This window comes from Papaver somniferum, chromosome 3 (genome assembly GCF_003573695.1).
Source record: "Papaver somniferum cultivar HN1 chromosome 3, ASM357369v1, whole genome shotgun sequence".
In the NCBI taxonomy this organism is placed as follows: Eukaryota; Viridiplantae; Streptophyta; class Magnoliopsida; order Ranunculales; family Papaveraceae; genus Papaver; species Papaver somniferum.
In genome coordinates, this window is record NC_039360.1 from 90,889,460 (window position 1) to 90,908,738 (window position 19,279).

The following is a 19,279-nucleotide window of genomic DNA, read 5'->3' on the forward strand; positions in this document are numbered from 1 at the left end:
CCAGACCTCTGATTTCGAAGTTGATAGTTTTCATGATCCAACGCCAGGTTCCTTCTCTGTAATTACCTCATCATATCCTCTTGTCTCCTCTGATTAGCCAGAATTTCCAGCAGTGTCGGGTCGGTGCTCTCGTGACTGGAATGACCATTGCCTTGGTTCCCTACCGTATTTGGTGGTGGAACTGGTGGTGCTACTGGAGGATCTACGGGGGGAGCTGTTGCAATTGGTGGGATGTCTCGGGTGGTGTTACCCAATTCTAGGTGTACTCGCCTAAGCCTCTCGCCTTCTTGTTCCAAATCCCTCTGATTCTCTGCATGTTGCCGAGCTCGTCTACGGTCCTCTCACATTATTCGTGCTTCCTCGTCTTCCTCTGTGTCCGATGCAGGCATTCCGTCTATCATCTCCCCTCGGGTCAATTCTTAGTTCTCTCGGGGTGAGTTCATCGTCTTGGCTTAAGTCGACTTCCTCATTAACGGTTGTCATGCCTCCACCCGGTGCCCGAGACTCTCCTTGTTGATGATGTCGATTGTTTTGTCGAGAGTCCGTTACTCCCTCCTGCGCGCTAGTTCCTGTTACAGTTCGATTCCTCAGAATCCTGCCCGTCCCGGAAGTACTTTCCATCGGCTCGGGTCTGATTGATACTCTTCGGCTCGCCCTTCCCTACCTACGTCAGAAAAGTAGACAACGCCTCACTTTGGACTATTTTTGAAAAAGTTAAGGATGAAGTACAGCAACTCTGAATTTTAGAAAAAGAAAAAGTTCAACCAAGTACGATTCCTTTTTGCTTCATCTTGCTGAACTCAGCAAAAAAGGTCGTTTTGACAAATAAAACAATCTTTAGAAATGTTGTTTTGTTACGTCTCTTTCGGTACTTTTATTATGCATTAATCATCGTTTGTCCCAACATTCTTTGTGCCAGAAATCATTAATTATCCGTACGTTCGGTCGGAAAGTTTCTTTCTTGACTAAGATTTGTGGTGATGACCTCCATCAATCGATTTGTCGGCGTCTCACCAGCACAAGTTGTCCTAACGAGTTTTCTCTTTCTTTTGGCTTTGTGATGATGCTGTAGGGCTCTTGTGACAGGGTTAAGATGAGACTATTGTCAAAGTACTCATCGCACCCTTTCTAGCCATAGCTTTTGGAAAACCCTAACTCAAGGATTTCGAGCTGATTTTACCGCTGGTACTGTTGTGATTAAGTTACCCACGACCAGCGGGGTGGTGTTTTTTCTAGGTTCTACCAAACATAAAAGACGGTCCTTTTGGGATTTTGAAATCCTTATGATCACTCGTTTCAGTCACAAAAGAAAACACAACCGATCAAAATTTAAACCAGACTTCTTAATCATAATTATTTGACGTAAAGAGAAAGTTTTCAAAAGCATACCTCACAAGCTTGTTTTACAAGAGAATCTTGTAAGATAAAAGAAATTTTGATTAATATGCAACGGGAATCTTGTTTTACAAGAGCACAGCAGCTCTGATTGTTGACACGAGTCTAAATCAGAACTTTGCAAACTCAACGAAAATTAAATGAAAACGAAAGTAACACACCGAGTTTCGAAAAGGAAAGAAAGACAAGAAAAAAGCTTTAAAAGACTCGTCCATCAACTCATATTTCTCAACCATAAGAGTCTTTCACTTAGCGTCAACTAACATTGAAGGATGTATTTAGGAGCTTGTGAATCTCTCTTTAATGGCTTTGATGCAAGGTATCAAAAGATGTTACACGGTCCCCTTAGTCGGCGCCAGAGTGTAGATGTGAAAAACCCTACAACTACATCTGAAGATAAGCATACACACTCCTAATGAAGTAAACAAATAAGAGAAGCACAAGAACACAAGATATACGTGGTTCGGTATGACTATCTACGTCCACGGGGGTAAAGGGATAATCTTATTACTTGATTCAAGGTTACAAATGACGTCTCTTCTTACAAACTCTCAAGTCTCACTCTTAAGCTTTTGTGTTCTCTCTTCCCTCACTCATTACTTTCCCTTTAGCTCTCTACATGGCTCTCTATTTATAACTACAAGTGATGATACATCCAAGTTACAGTGTAAGTTGCGGCGTATCTTCCTTAATGTCCTTCTCGGGTAGCAGGCGATGTCTTCTCCGAGATGTAGGGCTAGGCCTGGTGATATCTTCTCCCGACATCCATTCATCCGATGTCGATCAGTTAGTGAGTATGGACGATGTCGCGCTTGATATTCTTAGCTGAGTCTTACTTTGAAAGATTCTTCTGATCTTCTCAACTACTTCGTCAATGCATTTATTGCTCTTGTACTCGATGATTGTCTCTTCTGTCATCTCCGACCTTTACATGTATTGTCTGCACGGGTTCCCTTGGTGTCTCTTTTCTTGCGCCTAAGCCAGATAGAATGATTTGGTGCTTCACGCCTCATCTGCTGTTGATGCCCCCACTACCTAGGATTGCTCCACCTGGATCTATGGATTATTTACACCTACAATATGCATGTTGCTGATGATAATATTCTTGGATTTTGCACCATCTAAATCAGAGCACATTTGCTCCTTGTGCCCGCCGATTATCTGTAGAGTAAATATACCTACAGCACCACTTATTTAGCATGAGTAAAACATAATAAACAGTTTTAGGGCCCATCGGGACTTAATAAAGGAAGTTATCTACCTGCAGCACCAGTAATTGATAATAATAATCTCAAAGAGGCCGAAAGTGTAGTGAACTTGTACTTCTTGAAAGACACTCTCCAAGAAGATGTCATCATACTGGTTCGCATGCAGCTTGTTATACTTCTGAATCCGGTCTGTCAGTATCCTCCCAAAAAATATTAGATCTCTAGCTTATACACCAGCTTCATAAGCAATTGTTTCTCATCCGGACCATACTGTACACATGATTCTTTTTAGCATCATTCCACATCTCTTGCTTGGAAAAATCCCTAAAGCTTACCCATAAATCTGCATTCTTAAAGCAAACTGTGAACAAACAATCAATAGTCAAAAAAACCAAGAGGTTTACTTACTTGTATCTAAAACAGTGGAACCACTTCTTTGTCCACCTTCCTTGGCTGCTAACAATTGTCGTTTGAGTAGCTGCACACATCTTTCCAAATAAAAACTCTTCTGAAGTGGTGAGAATGTGAAGCAAGACATCTAAGATGAATAAGCATTTAGTGTATCAAAGATATAATTTTAACTTTGTTAACTGCTTAATCACATTCCATGGAGTAATTTTTGCAAATCTAAGATAAAAGAAACTTGAGAGAATGATGCAGATGCCACCAATGTTCCCAAAGTTCTAAGATAATTCAAAGTTCTAACTCACCAAAGAATTCCAATGTTCCCAAAGTCTTGGTTGTCTTGATTGCTGGGAAACCTTCTTAATCTGCTAAGAATAACCACAATAACTGAATTAATCAAAATCAGTTTTCTAAAATAAAAATAGAAAACCTAAAAGCAAAAGAGAAACCTTTAAAATCCTTGTATATAAGCAAAAGCTCTTCAATTAGTTCCTACAATCATAAAACAGTTCTGCAAACTCTAACTTTGTTGTTAGGCTAATCCTTATGGGCTAGATATCTAGCAGCTAGATTGGTCATCCACGTCAGTTAGGACAACCTCCTAAGTCCTATGGGCTAGATATCTAGCAAGAAAACGTTGCACAGTTCAGCGTTGAACGCCGAACAGTAGAGCGTTTATGTAACGCCGAATCAACCAGCGTTTGACCTGGTCAGCTACATTGACAACGCCGCCCGGTTCAGCGTTCAAAAGAATCGATACATTCAACAGAAGCTCGACCTTCTCTTCCATTTTCATTTTTCACAAAATTTTCACTTCTCTCCCGAAAATGCTTCTTCAAGATCTTGAGTTGTAGAATTTTTTTTTTCAAATTCCTTCTGTGGGTTTGTTCTTCATTGGATTTGTGATCTATTGAAGGTGATTTGGTGCGATTCCATCCACGAAATCATCCGAGGTAAGAAATTTAAGTTTTAGGTTAAAGTTTTATGATTTTTGATTTTTGATGCGATTTCATTCAAATTGATGATTGATCTTTGGTAGTTAGATGATGTAGATGATATGTTATGATTTAAATTTGATTATTTGTGATGATTTTCGTTTTCTTTGGGATTTAATTTGATTATGTGTGATGAAAAAAATATGATTTTTTTTTGTAATGAAAATGAATTAATTTGTATGATTAGTTTGTAGATAAAATTTGTAGGTAAATTTATATAATTATTTGATTAGTTGTTTGATTAAGATGAATGATAATGAATTATGATGATAATTTGTATGATTAAAAAGAATGATAATGATGAATTGGTAATGATAATTTAGTATGGATGAATTTGTAATGATAATTTAGTTTGTATGGATAATTTAGTATGGATGAATTTAGTTTGTATGGATGAATTGGTAATGATAATTTAGTTTGTATGGATAAAAATGAATGATAATGATTTTTTTTCATCTTTGTTATTGAATTGGTAATGATAATTTAGTTTGTATGGATGAAAATGAATGATGTAATGATATTTTTTTCATCTTTGTTATTGATTGTAGTACGAGTATGGATGAATTGCTAGACCGGTTGGATATAGTTTCGTCAAAGAATTGTGATAGACATGTATGTCAAGATGTTACGAAAGACTCTTGCAACGTAAGCTTTAGAGGTAGTTTAAAAGATATTGAAGTGTATTATAAAATTGTAATGAAAGATAATCTGGTAGCACAACGCTTTTGTAATAATTGTGGCTTTTCCTCTGTTTTTGAGTTTAATTTTGCCAATGGGGATAGAGCCTTAGTTGAAGCCATAGCTGAGAGATGGTGGAAAAGTACCAGGAGCTTTCATTTTCGGGAGTTTGAAATTGGCCTCCTTCCTTTAGATTGGTACATGTTAACGGGAATTCCCACTGGTGACCCTAGTAAACGACAAGTAGTTATGCCGCAGTTGGGTAGTGATCTAACATATCCTGCTTTGGATGATTTGTATTTTTCAGATATAAAAAATCATGGTCCATGTGACTCTAAGACTAATACATTTTCCTTAGGTGTCTTGAGAAGCTACATTAAAAGTAGAAAAGACCAGAATAATATTGAATGTCCAGTGACATTGACACGAGCATTCTTTATGTGGTGTTTTGGTCATTTTCTTCTAGTGCATTCTACTGGAAAAGTAGATAAACATTGGGTTATGTTGTTGGAGGACTTAGATGGAAAAGACCAGAATAATATTGAATGTGCAGTGACAGTGACTGTTGCATCTCAACGGCAGGAAATGCAGCGATGTACCATTCAGCGCTCTGACGCTGAACCAAACCGCGCTAGTCAGTCTCAACCATCATATCAAGATGACCGCTGCATTTTCAACGACTCAGATTTAGTAGACGTTTGAAACCTCAATAGCTATATTTCCAGGCTTCCCTATAAATAGAGGACTACTTCTTCTTCATCCCTCACACCAAAATCAATTGATTATCTTCTTTATTGATTTTCTTCTTCTTCTTCATATAATTTTGTTCATACAAAATTATGGCACACTCACACTTTACTACAAAAGAAGAAGAGGCACTAGTTTATGGTTGGGTTATAGCAAGCAACGATCCGATTTGTGGAAAATATAAAAAAGTGCAGTTTTTTGGAGGAAAATTATGGAAGAGTACAATAAAAGAAAAGGTCCCGATGGTGCCGAAAGAGATAAAAAGTCATTACAAACAAAGTGCAATACATTGAGAGCCGAAGTAAAAAGATATGTTTCACATGTTAGGGTCTACTTCCGAAACAGACCTACGGGGATGACCGAGGCGGATTATGTAAGTACCTCATTTTTTTAATGTTTTCTTTCTTCCATTTTGATCTCTTTCTTTCTTTCTCTAAATTTTTACTTTCATTTTTTTCCCAGTATCGTCGTGGAAAAGAGAACTATGAAGCAGAGTTTGGAAGACTTTGGAAGCACGAATCGGTTTTCCAGATCCTGAAGACCTATCAACCTGATTACAACCCTGCGGTGAATAATGATGATGGAGTCGGTACTTCCACTCAACCTATTCAACAGACTCAAGATACTCAAGAAAAATGAAAATGATAATATGGATGAAGATTTGGAAAATATGGCAAGGTTTGGTAGCACTTCATCTACTCATAATTCTGAAACCTCGGACATATCAAAGAGAAGACGTTATTTCGAACAAACAGATGACGTTAGAAGTGGAGGGAGAGATCAAGCAAAGAAAATGGCTCGTGAGGTTAAAGCATCGCAGAAATCAGATGAAAAAATGGATAAACTAATCGAACTTCTTGAAAACGCACAAGCATAAAGAGTGGCCAAGTATGAAACAGAGGAAGAGTATTTGAAGAAGAACATGGAAAACTCTTCAATCTTGGCACAAACAAAGCAAAGAGAATCGGACATGAAGATCCTACGACAACCCTTGGATGAATTACAGGAATGGGAGAAACCCATCTACAAAATATGGAAGAACGAGATTTTGGCCCGTCATGGATTGCCGCTTATCCCCTAAATTAAAGTGATATATTGGTAAGTATTTAAGTTATTTAGAAGTAGGATTTCAATTTCAATGTACTTTTTTTTATGTTTTAAGTTATTTAGAAGTAGGATTTCAATTTCAATGTACTTTTTTTATGTTTTAAGTGATTTTAATTTTAATGTATTTTTTTAATTTCTTCAAAAAACATTGTAACCTTGTTTTGCAATGCAATTAAAAATTTCCCTCTATATGTATTGCAATGCGATTAAAAATTTCCCTTTACTTTGGTAAATTCTAAAATTTGAAACAAACAACCATTGGATTTGAAAATTGGCAAATATATAGAAAATGAAATTCTGGGAAAAATAGTCGTTGGAGGAAAAGAGAGTCAAGCGTTGAATGGTGCAGCGTCGACATCCAACGCTGAATGGAACAGCGTCCAGCGTTGAACTATTCAGTGTTTGTACCCTGGAATATTCGCATAACGCTGAACCATTCAACGTTTGAACCACTTTTTGGGCGATGAATTATTCGGCGTTTCAATCTCGCTGCTAGTTGAATTGCGAGCACATGCTAGGGGAGAGAAATATCCAGAAGGAGTGTTAATTTTTTCCCACACTTTTTTCTTGATTTGCAACACTTTTTGGCCAATCTAGCAGTTCTATCTAGCCCATAGGGATTAGCCTTAGTAGGATTCTTCGTGCTACTGATACTTTAGCTTTAATGGCTTTTTGTAAGTTAAACCGTGAATTCGTGAGTGAAAAAAAAACTAAAAAGAAAAAGAAAAACCCAATTTTTAACTCACGCTCATGTTTAATGCTTCAGTTTATAAAAACAACTAAAAAGATTGAGTTTACCTAGTTTTCTTCTCCACCAATATGACATCAACTCTCATCTCTCACTTACACTGCAAACAGAAAAAATAAACACCAACAATATCAAAGCCGGATCCTTGCAATATCAGAAAAGAAGGATAACAATTGATCTGAGAAGAAACGACGATTGGAAGAGATAACAAACCCTAAGAGAAATAAAGTGTGAAATCGGCGGCGGTGAAAGAGAAGATTGAGAAGAATAAGATACGAGACGAAAGAGGCTTGGTTTTCTTTAGGTTTTGATTTTTTTAGGTTTAGAGTTTGACGGACGGGTGTATTGTATACCTAACGGGCGCGAGTAACGTCCAGTTAAGTGTTTGGTGTGAACCAAGTGTAAGTAATTTTTTGCCTGTAAATTCACAGGTAAGTGTTGTATACTCTCGTTTTTCTTAACGGAGTTGCTAACGGCCAGTTAAGTGTAGGGTGTAAATGGAGTGTTATCCAGATTTAAATGTTTTGACTAATAGAGTAGCGCCAAGTGTCCTCACCAGATTTACTTATGCCCAACGAAATATTCTCATGCATCTTCAAGGGGGTGTCGTGCTCACCGTGCGACGTGGGAATTCATATGACTTAGAATTTTAAAGGGTTTGATAAAAATATGTATATACGTGTCTGCGCCGTGTCATGACCGCGTCCGCAGCTGTGCAACCCAGCTTTTAACGAATACAAAAATAAAAATTGGGGAGTAAGAACTCTTGCCTCCGTGGTTTGCTGATTGACAGAGAGATGAGTGTGTTTGGTGGAGATAGTTGGGGAAGGGAGGCTCAATACAGGAAGAGAAGAGTTGATGATCATCTTGTCGACGATCTTTCAGATTCTTCTCATTTCAAGAAACTCCCCAGTGGAAAATATGCTTGCCTTGTCTGCCCTAACAAACCCATCTTCGATACTTCTCTCATCCTCACCGTAAGTAATCACCCCTAAACCCTAACCATATAATCTTTGCACTAGTAAGCTAGGGTTCTTGTTACAGTTTTGATTTTTGTTTTAACCAATTTAACAAAAATAGAGCAGATTTAGCATAGAATTAGAGTTTTTTATTCATTGCTGCTAATAACAAATTGAGATTTGAATTTCTAATGAATACCTATGGCTGATAATAGAATCTACAGTTTGCACTAGCTGCTGCATTAATTTGTTCAGGAATATTGCTTTGAAGGAATTTTCTTTAATGATCTTTAAGGGGTATCTCAGTTGACATGTTTGTAAACACCGATATTGAGTTCTAGCTTTGGTGGTACAGAGTTCTATGCACAAAGTAAACTTCACATGTTGGAAATTCTGATATTTGTATACAAATTATGTAGATGCATAACAAGGGATCACGCCATGTAGCTGCATTGTCAAGGCTTAAGGAAAAAGAGCGCAATCAACAGGAAGAGATAAGCAAGAGAATAGCTTTATCAGATGATTCTTCTGGAAAGGTGTATTCTAGTTCATCCAATCAGAAAAGTGAGTTCACTAGAAAGAATCCATTGATCGAATGGACACGGAAGGTGACTTGGGAGGCACTTAAAACCCAAAAGCCTGAACAAAATTCGAGAGGTAAACAACAATATGAGGCAAAACCTAGTAAAATGTATACTCCTTTTTCTTCAATTTCAGATAGTGTTTCCAGACAAAATACTGGGGCATCATTAGAGGTACAATCTGGAACTGCCAGCTATACAGAGAGGAATAATAGTGGAGAGGAATATGAAGAAGCTTGTAGAATGCTGGCAGAGCATCAGTTGGAGCTAGCAAAACGTCGTGAGAAAGAACTTAACTTTACTGCTGCTGGTTGGAAGCGGGACTGCCATGGAAAGTGGTTTCGAGATGAAAATGTGAGTTTATTATTTTGTTTGTTTCTTTGTTATTATGTTAAATTAGCTCATTAGGATTTCTTTCTATGAAAGCTTATCAGGGCTTACGGCCAGTTATCTTTCTTTGGGCAGCTGTAAATTTAATGATCTAATAATCTGGTTGATTGTAGTTTAGACTAATTACTATGCTTTCTTTTCTGCTGCAGGTTGAGTTTGACTCAGACGACGAAGATCCAAATGTTTGCTTGTCGTAAGACTGGTGAAACAAAATGTTGGAACTGCCTGTATATTGGTGGACTTGTACAGACCGACCATCTCCATGGAACTTACTAACAAAGTAAATCTGTTTGGTTTCCATTTTGCCTTCATTTTCAATCTGCTTCAAGTTGGAACCGGTATTTCTGAAGTTATGACATGCATCATACGATAAAATAAGAATTTTAAACATTTACCTCTTTATTGTTGGATATGGGTTGAAGTATCTTTCTTCCATTCTTCCTCATTTCAGGAGATTGGTTGGAAAACAACAGTATATTCGGTTAACAAACTGGTTTGAGAGTCAATTCCATTGTGCTTGCTTCAAAAACTTAGGTGTCATAGATTTGGTTGGGTTTAACTTGTAATGCTGTAAGAAGATCCTCTCTTTTTCAGTTTGAAAATCATCAACGAGAGGGTATCATCGGTGGCAGAGTTCACTCTTTGATTCTGTTCTTAATGTGACTTTCAAGAGGATCAGTGTTATGGTTGTGTAGTTTAACAGCTATGTCTCGTACAAATGAACTATTTGTTTTGTATAAACATCAGTTGAAACTTAAGCTGAATTGCTTTGTGAATTACAAATTTTAACTACATGAGCTATCACTCTCTAGTGTTGGATTCACTAATCTTTCAATTGATACTAGTTTACCACATGAGCAGTAAGTAATTATAGTGGACTTGCTTCATTTGCAGCTTGGACTATTGTTGCTGACCAATGTTTTTGTGTTCTCATTATTGGTACAATTATTGCATTACCTGACTCTTAATTGCTTACAAGATTTTGTTCCGACCTCACGTTTTAATGGAAATTGTCTGAGACCCAACCGTGGCTGAACCAATCTCATGAACACCAATTCATTTTGATTGTGTTTAGTTCATGAGTATGCTCTGGTTCAGTCATTATAACCCAAAAGCCCGAATAAGATTTGAGAAGTAAACAACAATATGGGGGAAAAAACTGTGGCATCAGCAGAAGTGCAATCTGGAACCGCCAGTTATAAAGGGGGGGAACAATAGTGGAGCGGAAAATGAAGAAGTTCAAGAGAAAGAACTTAACTGTACTGCTGCTGGTTGGAAGCGTGAATGCCTTGTGAAGTGGTATCAAGATGAAAATGTGAGTCTCTTTTGTCGTTTTTCACTTTTTTTGTTATGTTAAATTAGCTCATAGGATTTCTTCCATAAAAGCTTATCAGGGCTTTCAACTTGTTATCTTTGTTCGGGCACCTGTAAATTTATCTGATGGTCGAATTGATTGTAGTTTAGACTAATTACTATGATTTGTTATCTACTGCAGGTACAGTTTGACTCTAGTAAGATCATGTGATGAGCCTATAACCAAGGACATTTTTCTCATCAATCATGAGGGCTGGCGGTGGTGGTCCGGCTGATAAAATGACAGCAACAGCTGGGTTTAATGCTCCGATCACTGCAAAGATCTCATCTTCTGAAGCTCAATCTCCTGACTTTGCAATTCCCACCTGGTCCTATTCCGACTGCTTGACTCTCTGGTTTTCCTCTCTAATTTGCTGGTAAGTGAACTTTAACACTCGTTAAGTAATCGAATTAGCCAAGTGTGAATCAGTAAGCATTGTTGTTACTCTAGGATGAGATACGCATGATGTGCGCATTTTTTTGCACCTTCAAAATAATGAAGCATAGTTGCTCTAGGATGAGACAGGCATGAATCTCTGATGGTTTATGCTTGACATTGCTTATTACAGCGTTTTGCTGCCGCAATCATGAGAGTTAGGGATCCAGCAACAACATCTGGCAAGACGGTACGTAGGGTTGTCTCATTTACCTCACACTGGAAGGAAAGGCACTGATTTAACTTGTTTTGTTAGACCTCCGTAACAATGTAAGCAGACTCGGGACCAAAAAAGTGTGTTCCTATCTTTTTTAACCTACATACTCCAGCTGATGTGTCCGCTTCTTCATGTGTTATAAGATACTTCTACATGTGATGTGCCTGGGTTTGAATATGCAAGAATGAAATTACTGAGACATGTTTCTTTTGTCGACGGCCTGGATCACGAAAATTCTTATGGATACCATGCTTAATGGAGCAGCAATCATGGACGGGGCACCACTTCTGGTTGCTAGAAATGAAAGCTGTCCTCAACCTCAGACTTCAGAGCATCCCGTCATGGGTCTCCAACACATAATCATCCTTCAGAATAAAGTTGGTCTTATTCAGGACAAGAAAGTGAAGCTGTTCAGGAGTTTATTCAGAACACTGTTGCTGATGGTGCCCCGGTAATCCCAGTTTCTGCTCAACTAAAAATACAACATTGCTGCTGCGTGCGAACATATTAGAAAAGGATTCTTATTCCAGAGAGGATCTTTATTTCGTCGCCAAACAAGATTGTACATATGTACTCAGGCCATTTGATGTCAATAAACCTGGTTCAGAGGTTGATGAAATCAAGGGTGGTGTTGCTGGTGGGAGTATCCTCACCAATATACTCGAGAGTAATTTCAATATTTGCTAAACTAAATGAGCCTCAGTTTGCTGTACCCGGTGGTCTTATTGGGGTTGGGAGAGATTCTTATGTTGAACATTGGGTCTATGTCTACAAGGCCACAGGTTCTTGTAGTGAAAAAGGGTTGTAGAATAGAAAGATGTTGCAGTAGAGAAAAATCTGGCGAAGCTTCAACTTTCCTCACCTGTGTGCACTAGCTAAGGAGAGAAGGTTGACCTCAGCCGACATGTTGAAAAGGATTCCGGCTGGGAGCACTCTCGAAGTCGCACCGTGCCCCATCTGAATAAAAGCCTACTGACACTATTTAGTTCTCGAAACAAAGAAGTTCAAGCGGTACTTGGTATATCTTACAGGTTGCATTCGTGTATAATGGCCGCTTTAACACAAGTGAAGTATTAATGTTGATGTCCTAATTATCCTTTCATGTTTGATTTTCTTAGTTTCTCAGTGTAGAAAAGATTCAAGCAAATGTCGTTCAATTTAATTTGGGTTACCTATCAATATACCTTGGATCATCAAGCTACTTAACTAGCCTGCTTCCTTCCGACTTGCTCCTAATTGAGGAATTATGAGCAAAAGAACAAGAGAGGAATAGGCTCTGTAACTGTTTCAAGAAACAGGCTACTCTATGTCTACCAGTCTTCCTCCTTGTTTGCTCCGTCTCTTTCTCTCTACCAGGGGTGCACATATCCTATCCATACCCGTCGATCCTATCCTACCCGTCAGTTTTTTAACCGTATCCTATTCTACCTACTATTTGGCGGGTAGGGTGACGGTTAAAAATCTTTTACCCGCCGTTAAATGGATGAGATAACGGGTAAAGCACAAAATTATCCTATCCTACCCGCCTACCGGTATAATACGGAAAAGACAAGTTAATCCTTCTATAGATTTTTCCCCCTGCTGAATGTTTTTGTTATTTTAAGACACATCAGGGGTAAAATAGAAACTGCTTTTTCCTCTCCCTATCTCTTTTCTCAAATCGAACACAGAAAATCCCAGCCCTTTTCTTCCCAGTTTTCTCCTTCAACCATTTCTCCTCTACCTTACTCTTCTCGATCTCATGTTCGTCTTTCAGAGTCTCGCTTAAAACCCTTTAATCGGTTGGTTCAAGGTAGGATCCAATTGCAAAGTTGATTTTGTTTCATTTTATTTTTTTGCCTTAAATTGATTGAAAAAATCTTAGGGTTTTTACTATTTCATGCATGTTGCAGGATACGATCTTAGGTAATCTTAATTGATTAGGACAGTTCCAAAATATGATTTCTAGCTAAAATCCATGTCTTAGATGCATAGATTTTCAATATTTCAATCAATTTCAGTGAGATTTTGATTATGTGAGTAACCAAGTATTCACAATTAACAGGGAGGGCTAAACCAACAAAGAATAGTGAAGAGTAGAGAAGAAACAGAGAAGATTAGAGAAGAAGATCGGTTAGCATCTGAAGAAACTCCATCAAGAGCTGCTGAAGCTGCCCACAAAAGGTTTATTCTCTATTTTTCTTATCCTGGATTGTTTGTTTTCTTATCTTCTTTTGTTTTCTTACCTGAAGGTCCTGAATCTATTATTGAATTATTTTGCTTCTAGGGTCTTATATTGAAAATTATCCAGAGCCACCTGCTAACACTACTACGGAAACCCCAACTGATATTGCAGAACAACCCAAGCTCATGAGTGCTGCTCTGGTTAAGGCTGCAAAGCAGGTAAAGTAGAGCAAAAAAACATTGAATCCCATTTGCTGAATGAGAGAACCCTTAGGAATACGTATGCATTTGTTACATTGATGGTGTAATTGGATGATTGGGTAGTTTGGTTGTATTGTTTCAGTTATAGTTGATATACCTCTCAGTTTGATTGCATGGATTGGTAGTTTAATTCAAGACTTTGGAAGAAGATTCATGGTTGGATATACTGATTTTTGATTAGTTTAAACATTGAAAAATGTTGATGTTATCACTTATCTTATGAACAAAAAAGATCATAGTCAGAATAGTAGTTATTGATAGATATACAAACTGCTTGAAGATGTGGAAATTTGATTCGCCTCATCTGTTTATATGGAGTAAATAGTAGTTGACATTTTTTGATTAGTTGACTTAAGGAATTTTGTAACTGTACTTTTGCTGCTGTGTATTTTTGGTTGAGCTGATGGCTAAGAAATTCTTTGTATGAATAATAAATGACGGGGAAATAAATTCTAACTGAGCTGGAGGTTCTTGTTTCAATGATGACACTGGATTTTTTTTTTTTGTATTCCCGTGTTTTTCAGAGTTAGGGTCAAAGAAGCCTTGGATTTTCAACATGAGGAGACGTTTGATTGATGGAGATCGCAGTATCTAAGATATCAACACTTGTAGTCTGCAGTATGTATTACCAAAAAAGCCTGCCTAAAGAAATTTACAGATAAAGAAGAACTTTACATAATTAACTTCCTTTGTCTAGAGAAACCAGAGTTACAAAACCTTGAAATGTTTCTACAGTGGTCCCATATTGTTACAAAACCTTGAATGGTCCTGCAGTTAATGAATTGGCATCAGATTTTAGCTTACACTTTTAGGTAGCGTTGTTCTACTGTCCCTGGTAAGTATTAAAACTTTGTCCCATTACACTGTTTAAGCACATTGTTATACTGTTTTAGCTTACTGGGTGTCCATAAGGTATTCATTTTTTTAGTGAATCATCTGTGGGTAGTTTTTGTTCTTAAAATTGCAAAGCTGTCTTGACCATGAGTGCATATTTACAAAATTCTGTGTAGGTAACTTCCATGTTTCGAGAATATAGGCTGGTTTGTGATACTATCTCCAGTTTGTAGGTAGCCCTGTGTTACTTTCTCTTTGTATTCCATCATCGTAGATGATGATTGAAGGTCATACGAAGAGCTTTTGGTGATGATACTCTTATCTGAAGAACAAGGTTACATGAAGAACATGGAATTATGCTGGGATTCATCATCCATTTTGAAAAGAATAGAACTTTTGTATCTTGAGTCTTTGTGCTGTTGCAAGATCTTTTTTTTTGTTCTTTTGTTTGTTCACTTTTACCTAGTTAGATTGGCAGTACCATTGGGTACATATTTAGCTAGATTGGCCTTTGTTGTGTTGCAAGATCTTTTCTTTTTCTGAAACATTTTTGTGTGCAGTCAAGGCAGACCCCAAAATAAATAAATAACAAAAACGGTTATACCCGCCACCCTATCCTACCCGACCCGCCAATTGATGGGTCGGGTAGGATCTTACCCGTTTAATAGCGGGTAGGGTGGCGGGTAAAAAATTTCTTACCCGTCAGTAAGCGGGTAGGGTGGCGAAATAGGACATATTCTACCCACCCTACCCGTTGTGCAGCCTTACCCCCACCTCCACATTCAGTACGACCAGCACTAAACTACCAAAAAGAAGGCACACCAGATGTTAGGGCCATTGTTGGGTCAATGATCCTGGCTGTCCTGCAGAGTTGCAGTTAAAAAGATATTTTGCAATCTGGAGTTACTATTCTTAGGAATCAAGACAAGATCAGAAGGCTGTAGTCATTTATATTACACGTACATCCTGCTCGCAACAAACTGTAGACCCCATTTCAGTCTGTCGCTGAAATCGGTGGTAGTCGTTGAGCTCCATAGCTGGCTATCAGCAAGCATGGGCACCTCCAAATAGTCGTGTGTTTGTGTTCGACGCGTATCTGGCGCATATATGTGCACGAACCCATCAGTCATATGTGACTGGGTATTATGATTTTGAAGAACCCCTCATCAATTGCTGATGAAATTGATGAAAAAGCGGTTTCTGTGAGTACAGAATCGTTGGTCTTTAATATGATCAATTTCATTTCCATATTAGAGGTTCAACACACCTTGGCTAAATACAAACTTGCTAGTTTGAGGCCTGTATGTTTTATTCGAAGCCTACATAAATTTTGTTCCCAACTATAAGAATTTTTTAGTATGGGGTGTCTAAACTTGATGAAACTATCAATTTACCTTCCATTAAATTTTAATAATATCAATTTCCCCATTAAAATTCTAATAATCAAACCTAAACACCTAAGAATTTAATCATGACACACACATAAGTGTTTGAGTGATCAATGAAGTCTTAGAAGTGTTTAAGAGAGTTCTAGCAATGCTAAACATATTTAAAAAATAAGTTTTTGAGCATTTGCTAAAATCTTCTGGGACGGTTGGTATAACGGTTCGTGAACCGTTAGGCTTGTTCACGAGTCAGGGTATAACGGTTCGTGAAGCGGGTTCTCCAATCCTACAAGACTACCGAACTCAGTTGACCATGGTTCGTGAATTGCGCATATAATACCAACTTTAATAAATCAGTTCACAACTTTTCGCGAACCGGGTTCGTGAACTGCTCTCATCTGAACTTGTGGTTTGCGAACTGGTTCACTAACCCTCCTGTATTTTTGAAACTCAGATATTTATGGTTTATTGGTTTGCGAACTGGTTCGCCAACCTACCCTAAGCAGAAATATAAGATGTTCAATATTTCTCTCTTATGATGTTTGAAACATTCCCACGTGATAAAATCATTTGCATGGGAAATTTTCAATTGATCCACAAATTAAGTCACACAATAAATTATTTAGAACTAATGTTGGTAAGGATCGTCGAACATCTTTGCTAGAATCATATTTCGAGATTTTTAACAAGAAAAGCTTGACTCGAAATTTCTTCTTTATAAATCAACTAGAAGTCATGCGTCATCGTCTCAGAAAGATAGAATAGTAAGATAGCGAGTAATATATAATGGTTCAGTCTTCACATACTTGATACAAAAGTTATCAAAATATCTTCATCGATCTTCAGCTACCAAATTCTAACCTAGCCCGAGACTTGACTTAGTAGACTGGAAATCAAAATATAGTTTTCATCAGCTAACATTGACAAAAAGATTGAGATAGCAAAACTTGTGGGCTCAACCGAGCATAGCTCTAACAATCTCATCCTTTGTCAATTTTAGTGACAAAACTATTCGATTCATATGGATTCACAATAAATAAACTATTCAGCTCAATCCACTATGCTTAATTCCTCGGTTCTTCAACAAATGTCTTGAATTCTTCGTACTTCAAGTTCTTCTATGCTTCTGCATGTGTTCGTTTAACACATTTATTGTTGAAGATCCATAGCGATAACAACTTATGTGAATACTCAAAAAGAGCTTTACTAGAATGATGTAAACACACTCTACTCATCGGTTGTTATACAAAAACATAATATTGTTACCTTCCTCAAAGTTCAATTGCACCATAACTTTGAAGAAATACCACGGCGATATGTTCTCTTTTGCAAAATAGGTAAAACCTACAGATAATAATCCACTCGCCCTTACATGATGCTCTGAAAAGCCATATGTAATGTAGTAAGATACTACTTAATAATTCTCTCCCTTTTTGTTAACAAAGTTGGCAAAGGTGAAAAATCAAGATCAAGATGAATTAGACGAAAGAGTATTCAAGACTAGAGAACACGTACCAACATTTAGTTTAAACGATTTCATCAAGTAAAGTCGGTTCGCATCAAGGAGATATCAAGGTACAAGAATCTCTTACAATTCCACATCCCTTTCCCCACATAGATATTACCATTAAGCGCAAGTTCAAAAAAACTCTCCCTCGTTTGATGTTATTCCCAAAAGAACAACATGAGCAACCTCAACTCTAATCACAAGAGAAGGATTTTCCTTGTACATATAAATTTACTCTCCAGTTACGAACAAACTATATAAGTAAACCAATATCTTTCTCTCTTCTCGACAGTTATGAACAAAGAAGTTATAAATAACAATCTTAATGTTAGAGGCACTAAGATACAAGATTTTCATGAGAAAATAACCAATGACAAAAATTATTCTTTGCGATATGACTCAACATAAGAATTATAACTTCTATAGCCATGTACGAACATAGAGATTAAAGTTCACCACTTATTCCCTGGCGGTTATGCAGTCAAGGAAGTAAGTAGATTCCTAGAGAACATCTTACAGAACCATGTAGTAGTATATTCACAAAAGTGTAATCATGGAGAGATCAATACTGTCATTCTCAAAATAGTTTACTCCTCTTATGAGATATATGTTCTAATCACCATAAAATGATAACAAACAACAGATCTCATAAAATAAGCAATACATATATATATGAAGATTAGGTATTGCAAGTCATCTCCCAAAAAAAATTCAAATAAACTTTAAACATGCAAGATGATAGTAGCTAATGTAACACATATGAACTACTCCAAAATATAATGTTCCTCCTTAAGTAATAAAAATAAAGTTCCTACAAGGACTTAACTAGTAAAATCATCTTTGAAGAAGGATTTATCATCACCGAACTCTTCATCATCAATTGAATACGGAACATAAGCTTCATGAATAAGAGCTTTAACTCCTTTAAACCTGCTCGATTGTTGTTTAACAAGTGCTTATTGAATATCGAGAGATTTTAGCAGAATGTCCTTGAGATCTTTTACTTCCATCTTGGTCTTCTTAAGTTCTTCAAGAATATTAGCAAATCTCTGTTGATTTGAGATGTTTTGTATAGGTTTCTTCAGGTTCTTCCTTTTTATTTAAAAAGTGAATCCTTCTCCTTAGAGCAACTGCAATGGTGCGACCATACTATAACTAAACTAAAGACTAAAAACTAAAAAAAATTGGTTATATTCGGGGTTGCACGCTACGGTTATGGAGTAAAATTTAGTCAAACATAAATTCAAGTTACGCCCCAATTCAAACGTAAAATAAAGTTACGTCCCAATTCAAACGTAAAATAAAGCTACGCCCCAACCCCAATCCAGACGCAACTAAAGCCTACGCCCCCAATTCAAACGTAATTTAAAGTTGTGCCCCAACTCAAACGTAATTTAAAGTTGCGCCCCGCCATAATTCAAACGGAAATTCAAGTTACGCCCAATTCAAACGTAATTTCAAGTTGCGCCCCAGCTCAAACGTAATTTTAATTTCCGCCCGGTACAAGACGTACTTTGAAGTTGCACTCGACTATAACCAAACTAAAGACCAAATATGGTTTGGTTTTTAGTTTTAGTATAGTTTTTGATATTTACTCTGTTCGACTGTAGTTGATTTCTGGACCAAATATTTGGTTTTGGTCATCGACTGTGGTTGCTCTTAGGATGGGAATTCTCAATACCTTTTATTTTTGGATCAATAAATATAGGTGGATAGGCTTCACCGTAAGAGATTATGCTTGACGATACCATAACTCAGAATTTTGAGTATGTAATTTGTGTAAAACATAAATTTATAAAACTTCAAGATCACTTTGGTTTTTGGAAGAATTCCAAAAATAGTGAATTGTTAAAAAGGAAGACCAGCAACCATTAAATTAGGAATTGACAAAATTCTTAAAAAGAAGTTCG

General features: G+C 37.2%; 1 protein-coding gene, 1 long non-coding RNA gene and 1 pseudogene across 4 annotated transcripts; all 3 read left to right on the top strand.

Moving 5' to 3' along the window:
- Window positions 1-8,062: 8,062 nt before the first annotated feature.
- Window positions 8,063-12,321, top strand: LOC113356800 (sodium channel modifier 1-like). Of its 2 annotated transcripts, XM_026600025.1 has the most exons (6): window positions 8,063-8,260; window positions 8,662-9,177; window positions 9,363-10,528; window positions 10,709-10,943; window positions 11,136-11,272; window positions 11,363-12,321. In XM_026600025.1, the coding sequence occupies exons 1-3, from the start codon at window positions 8,081-8,083 to the stop codon at window positions 9,408-9,410; spliced, it is 744 nt and encodes a 247-aa protein (XP_026455810.1). In that variant the 5' UTR covers window positions 8,063-8,080; the 3' UTR covers window positions 9,411-10,528; window positions 10,709-10,943; window positions 11,136-11,272; window positions 11,363-12,321. The 2 variants fall into 2 exon arrangements, with proteins under 2 accessions (XP_026455810.1, XP_026455809.1); XM_026600024.1 differs by having other exon boundaries at window positions 11,136-12,321.
- On the top strand, window positions 10,774-12,310 carry LOC113359730 (annotated as a pseudogene).
- Window positions 12,322-12,910: 589 nt separating the features above from the next.
- On the top strand, window positions 12,911-15,037 carry LOC113361470. 2 transcript variants are annotated; one of them, XR_003365137.1, is made up of 5 exons: window positions 12,911-13,011; window positions 13,264-13,382; window positions 13,486-13,601; window positions 14,168-14,478; window positions 14,654-15,037. It is a non-coding gene; the product is annotated as an uncharacterized LOC113361470 (long non-coding RNA). The 2 variants fall into 2 exon arrangements; XR_003365136.1 differs by having other exon boundaries at window positions 14,168-15,037.
- The last annotated feature ends 4,242 nt before the right edge of the window (window positions 15,038-19,279 follow it).

Coding starts and splice junctions, on each gene's coding strand:
- LOC113356800 (XM_026600024.1), top strand. CDS start 8,081: ATGAGTGTGTTTGGTGGAGATAGTTGGGGAAGGGAGGCTCAATACAGG. Junction 8,261..8,661: donor ATACTTCTCTCATCCTCACC/GTAAGTAATCAC, acceptor CAAATTATGTAG/ATGCATAACAAGGGATCACG. Junction 9,178..9,362: donor AGTGGTTTCGAGATGAAAAT/GTGAGTTTATTA, acceptor TTTCTGCTGCAG/GTTGAGTTTGACTCAGACGA.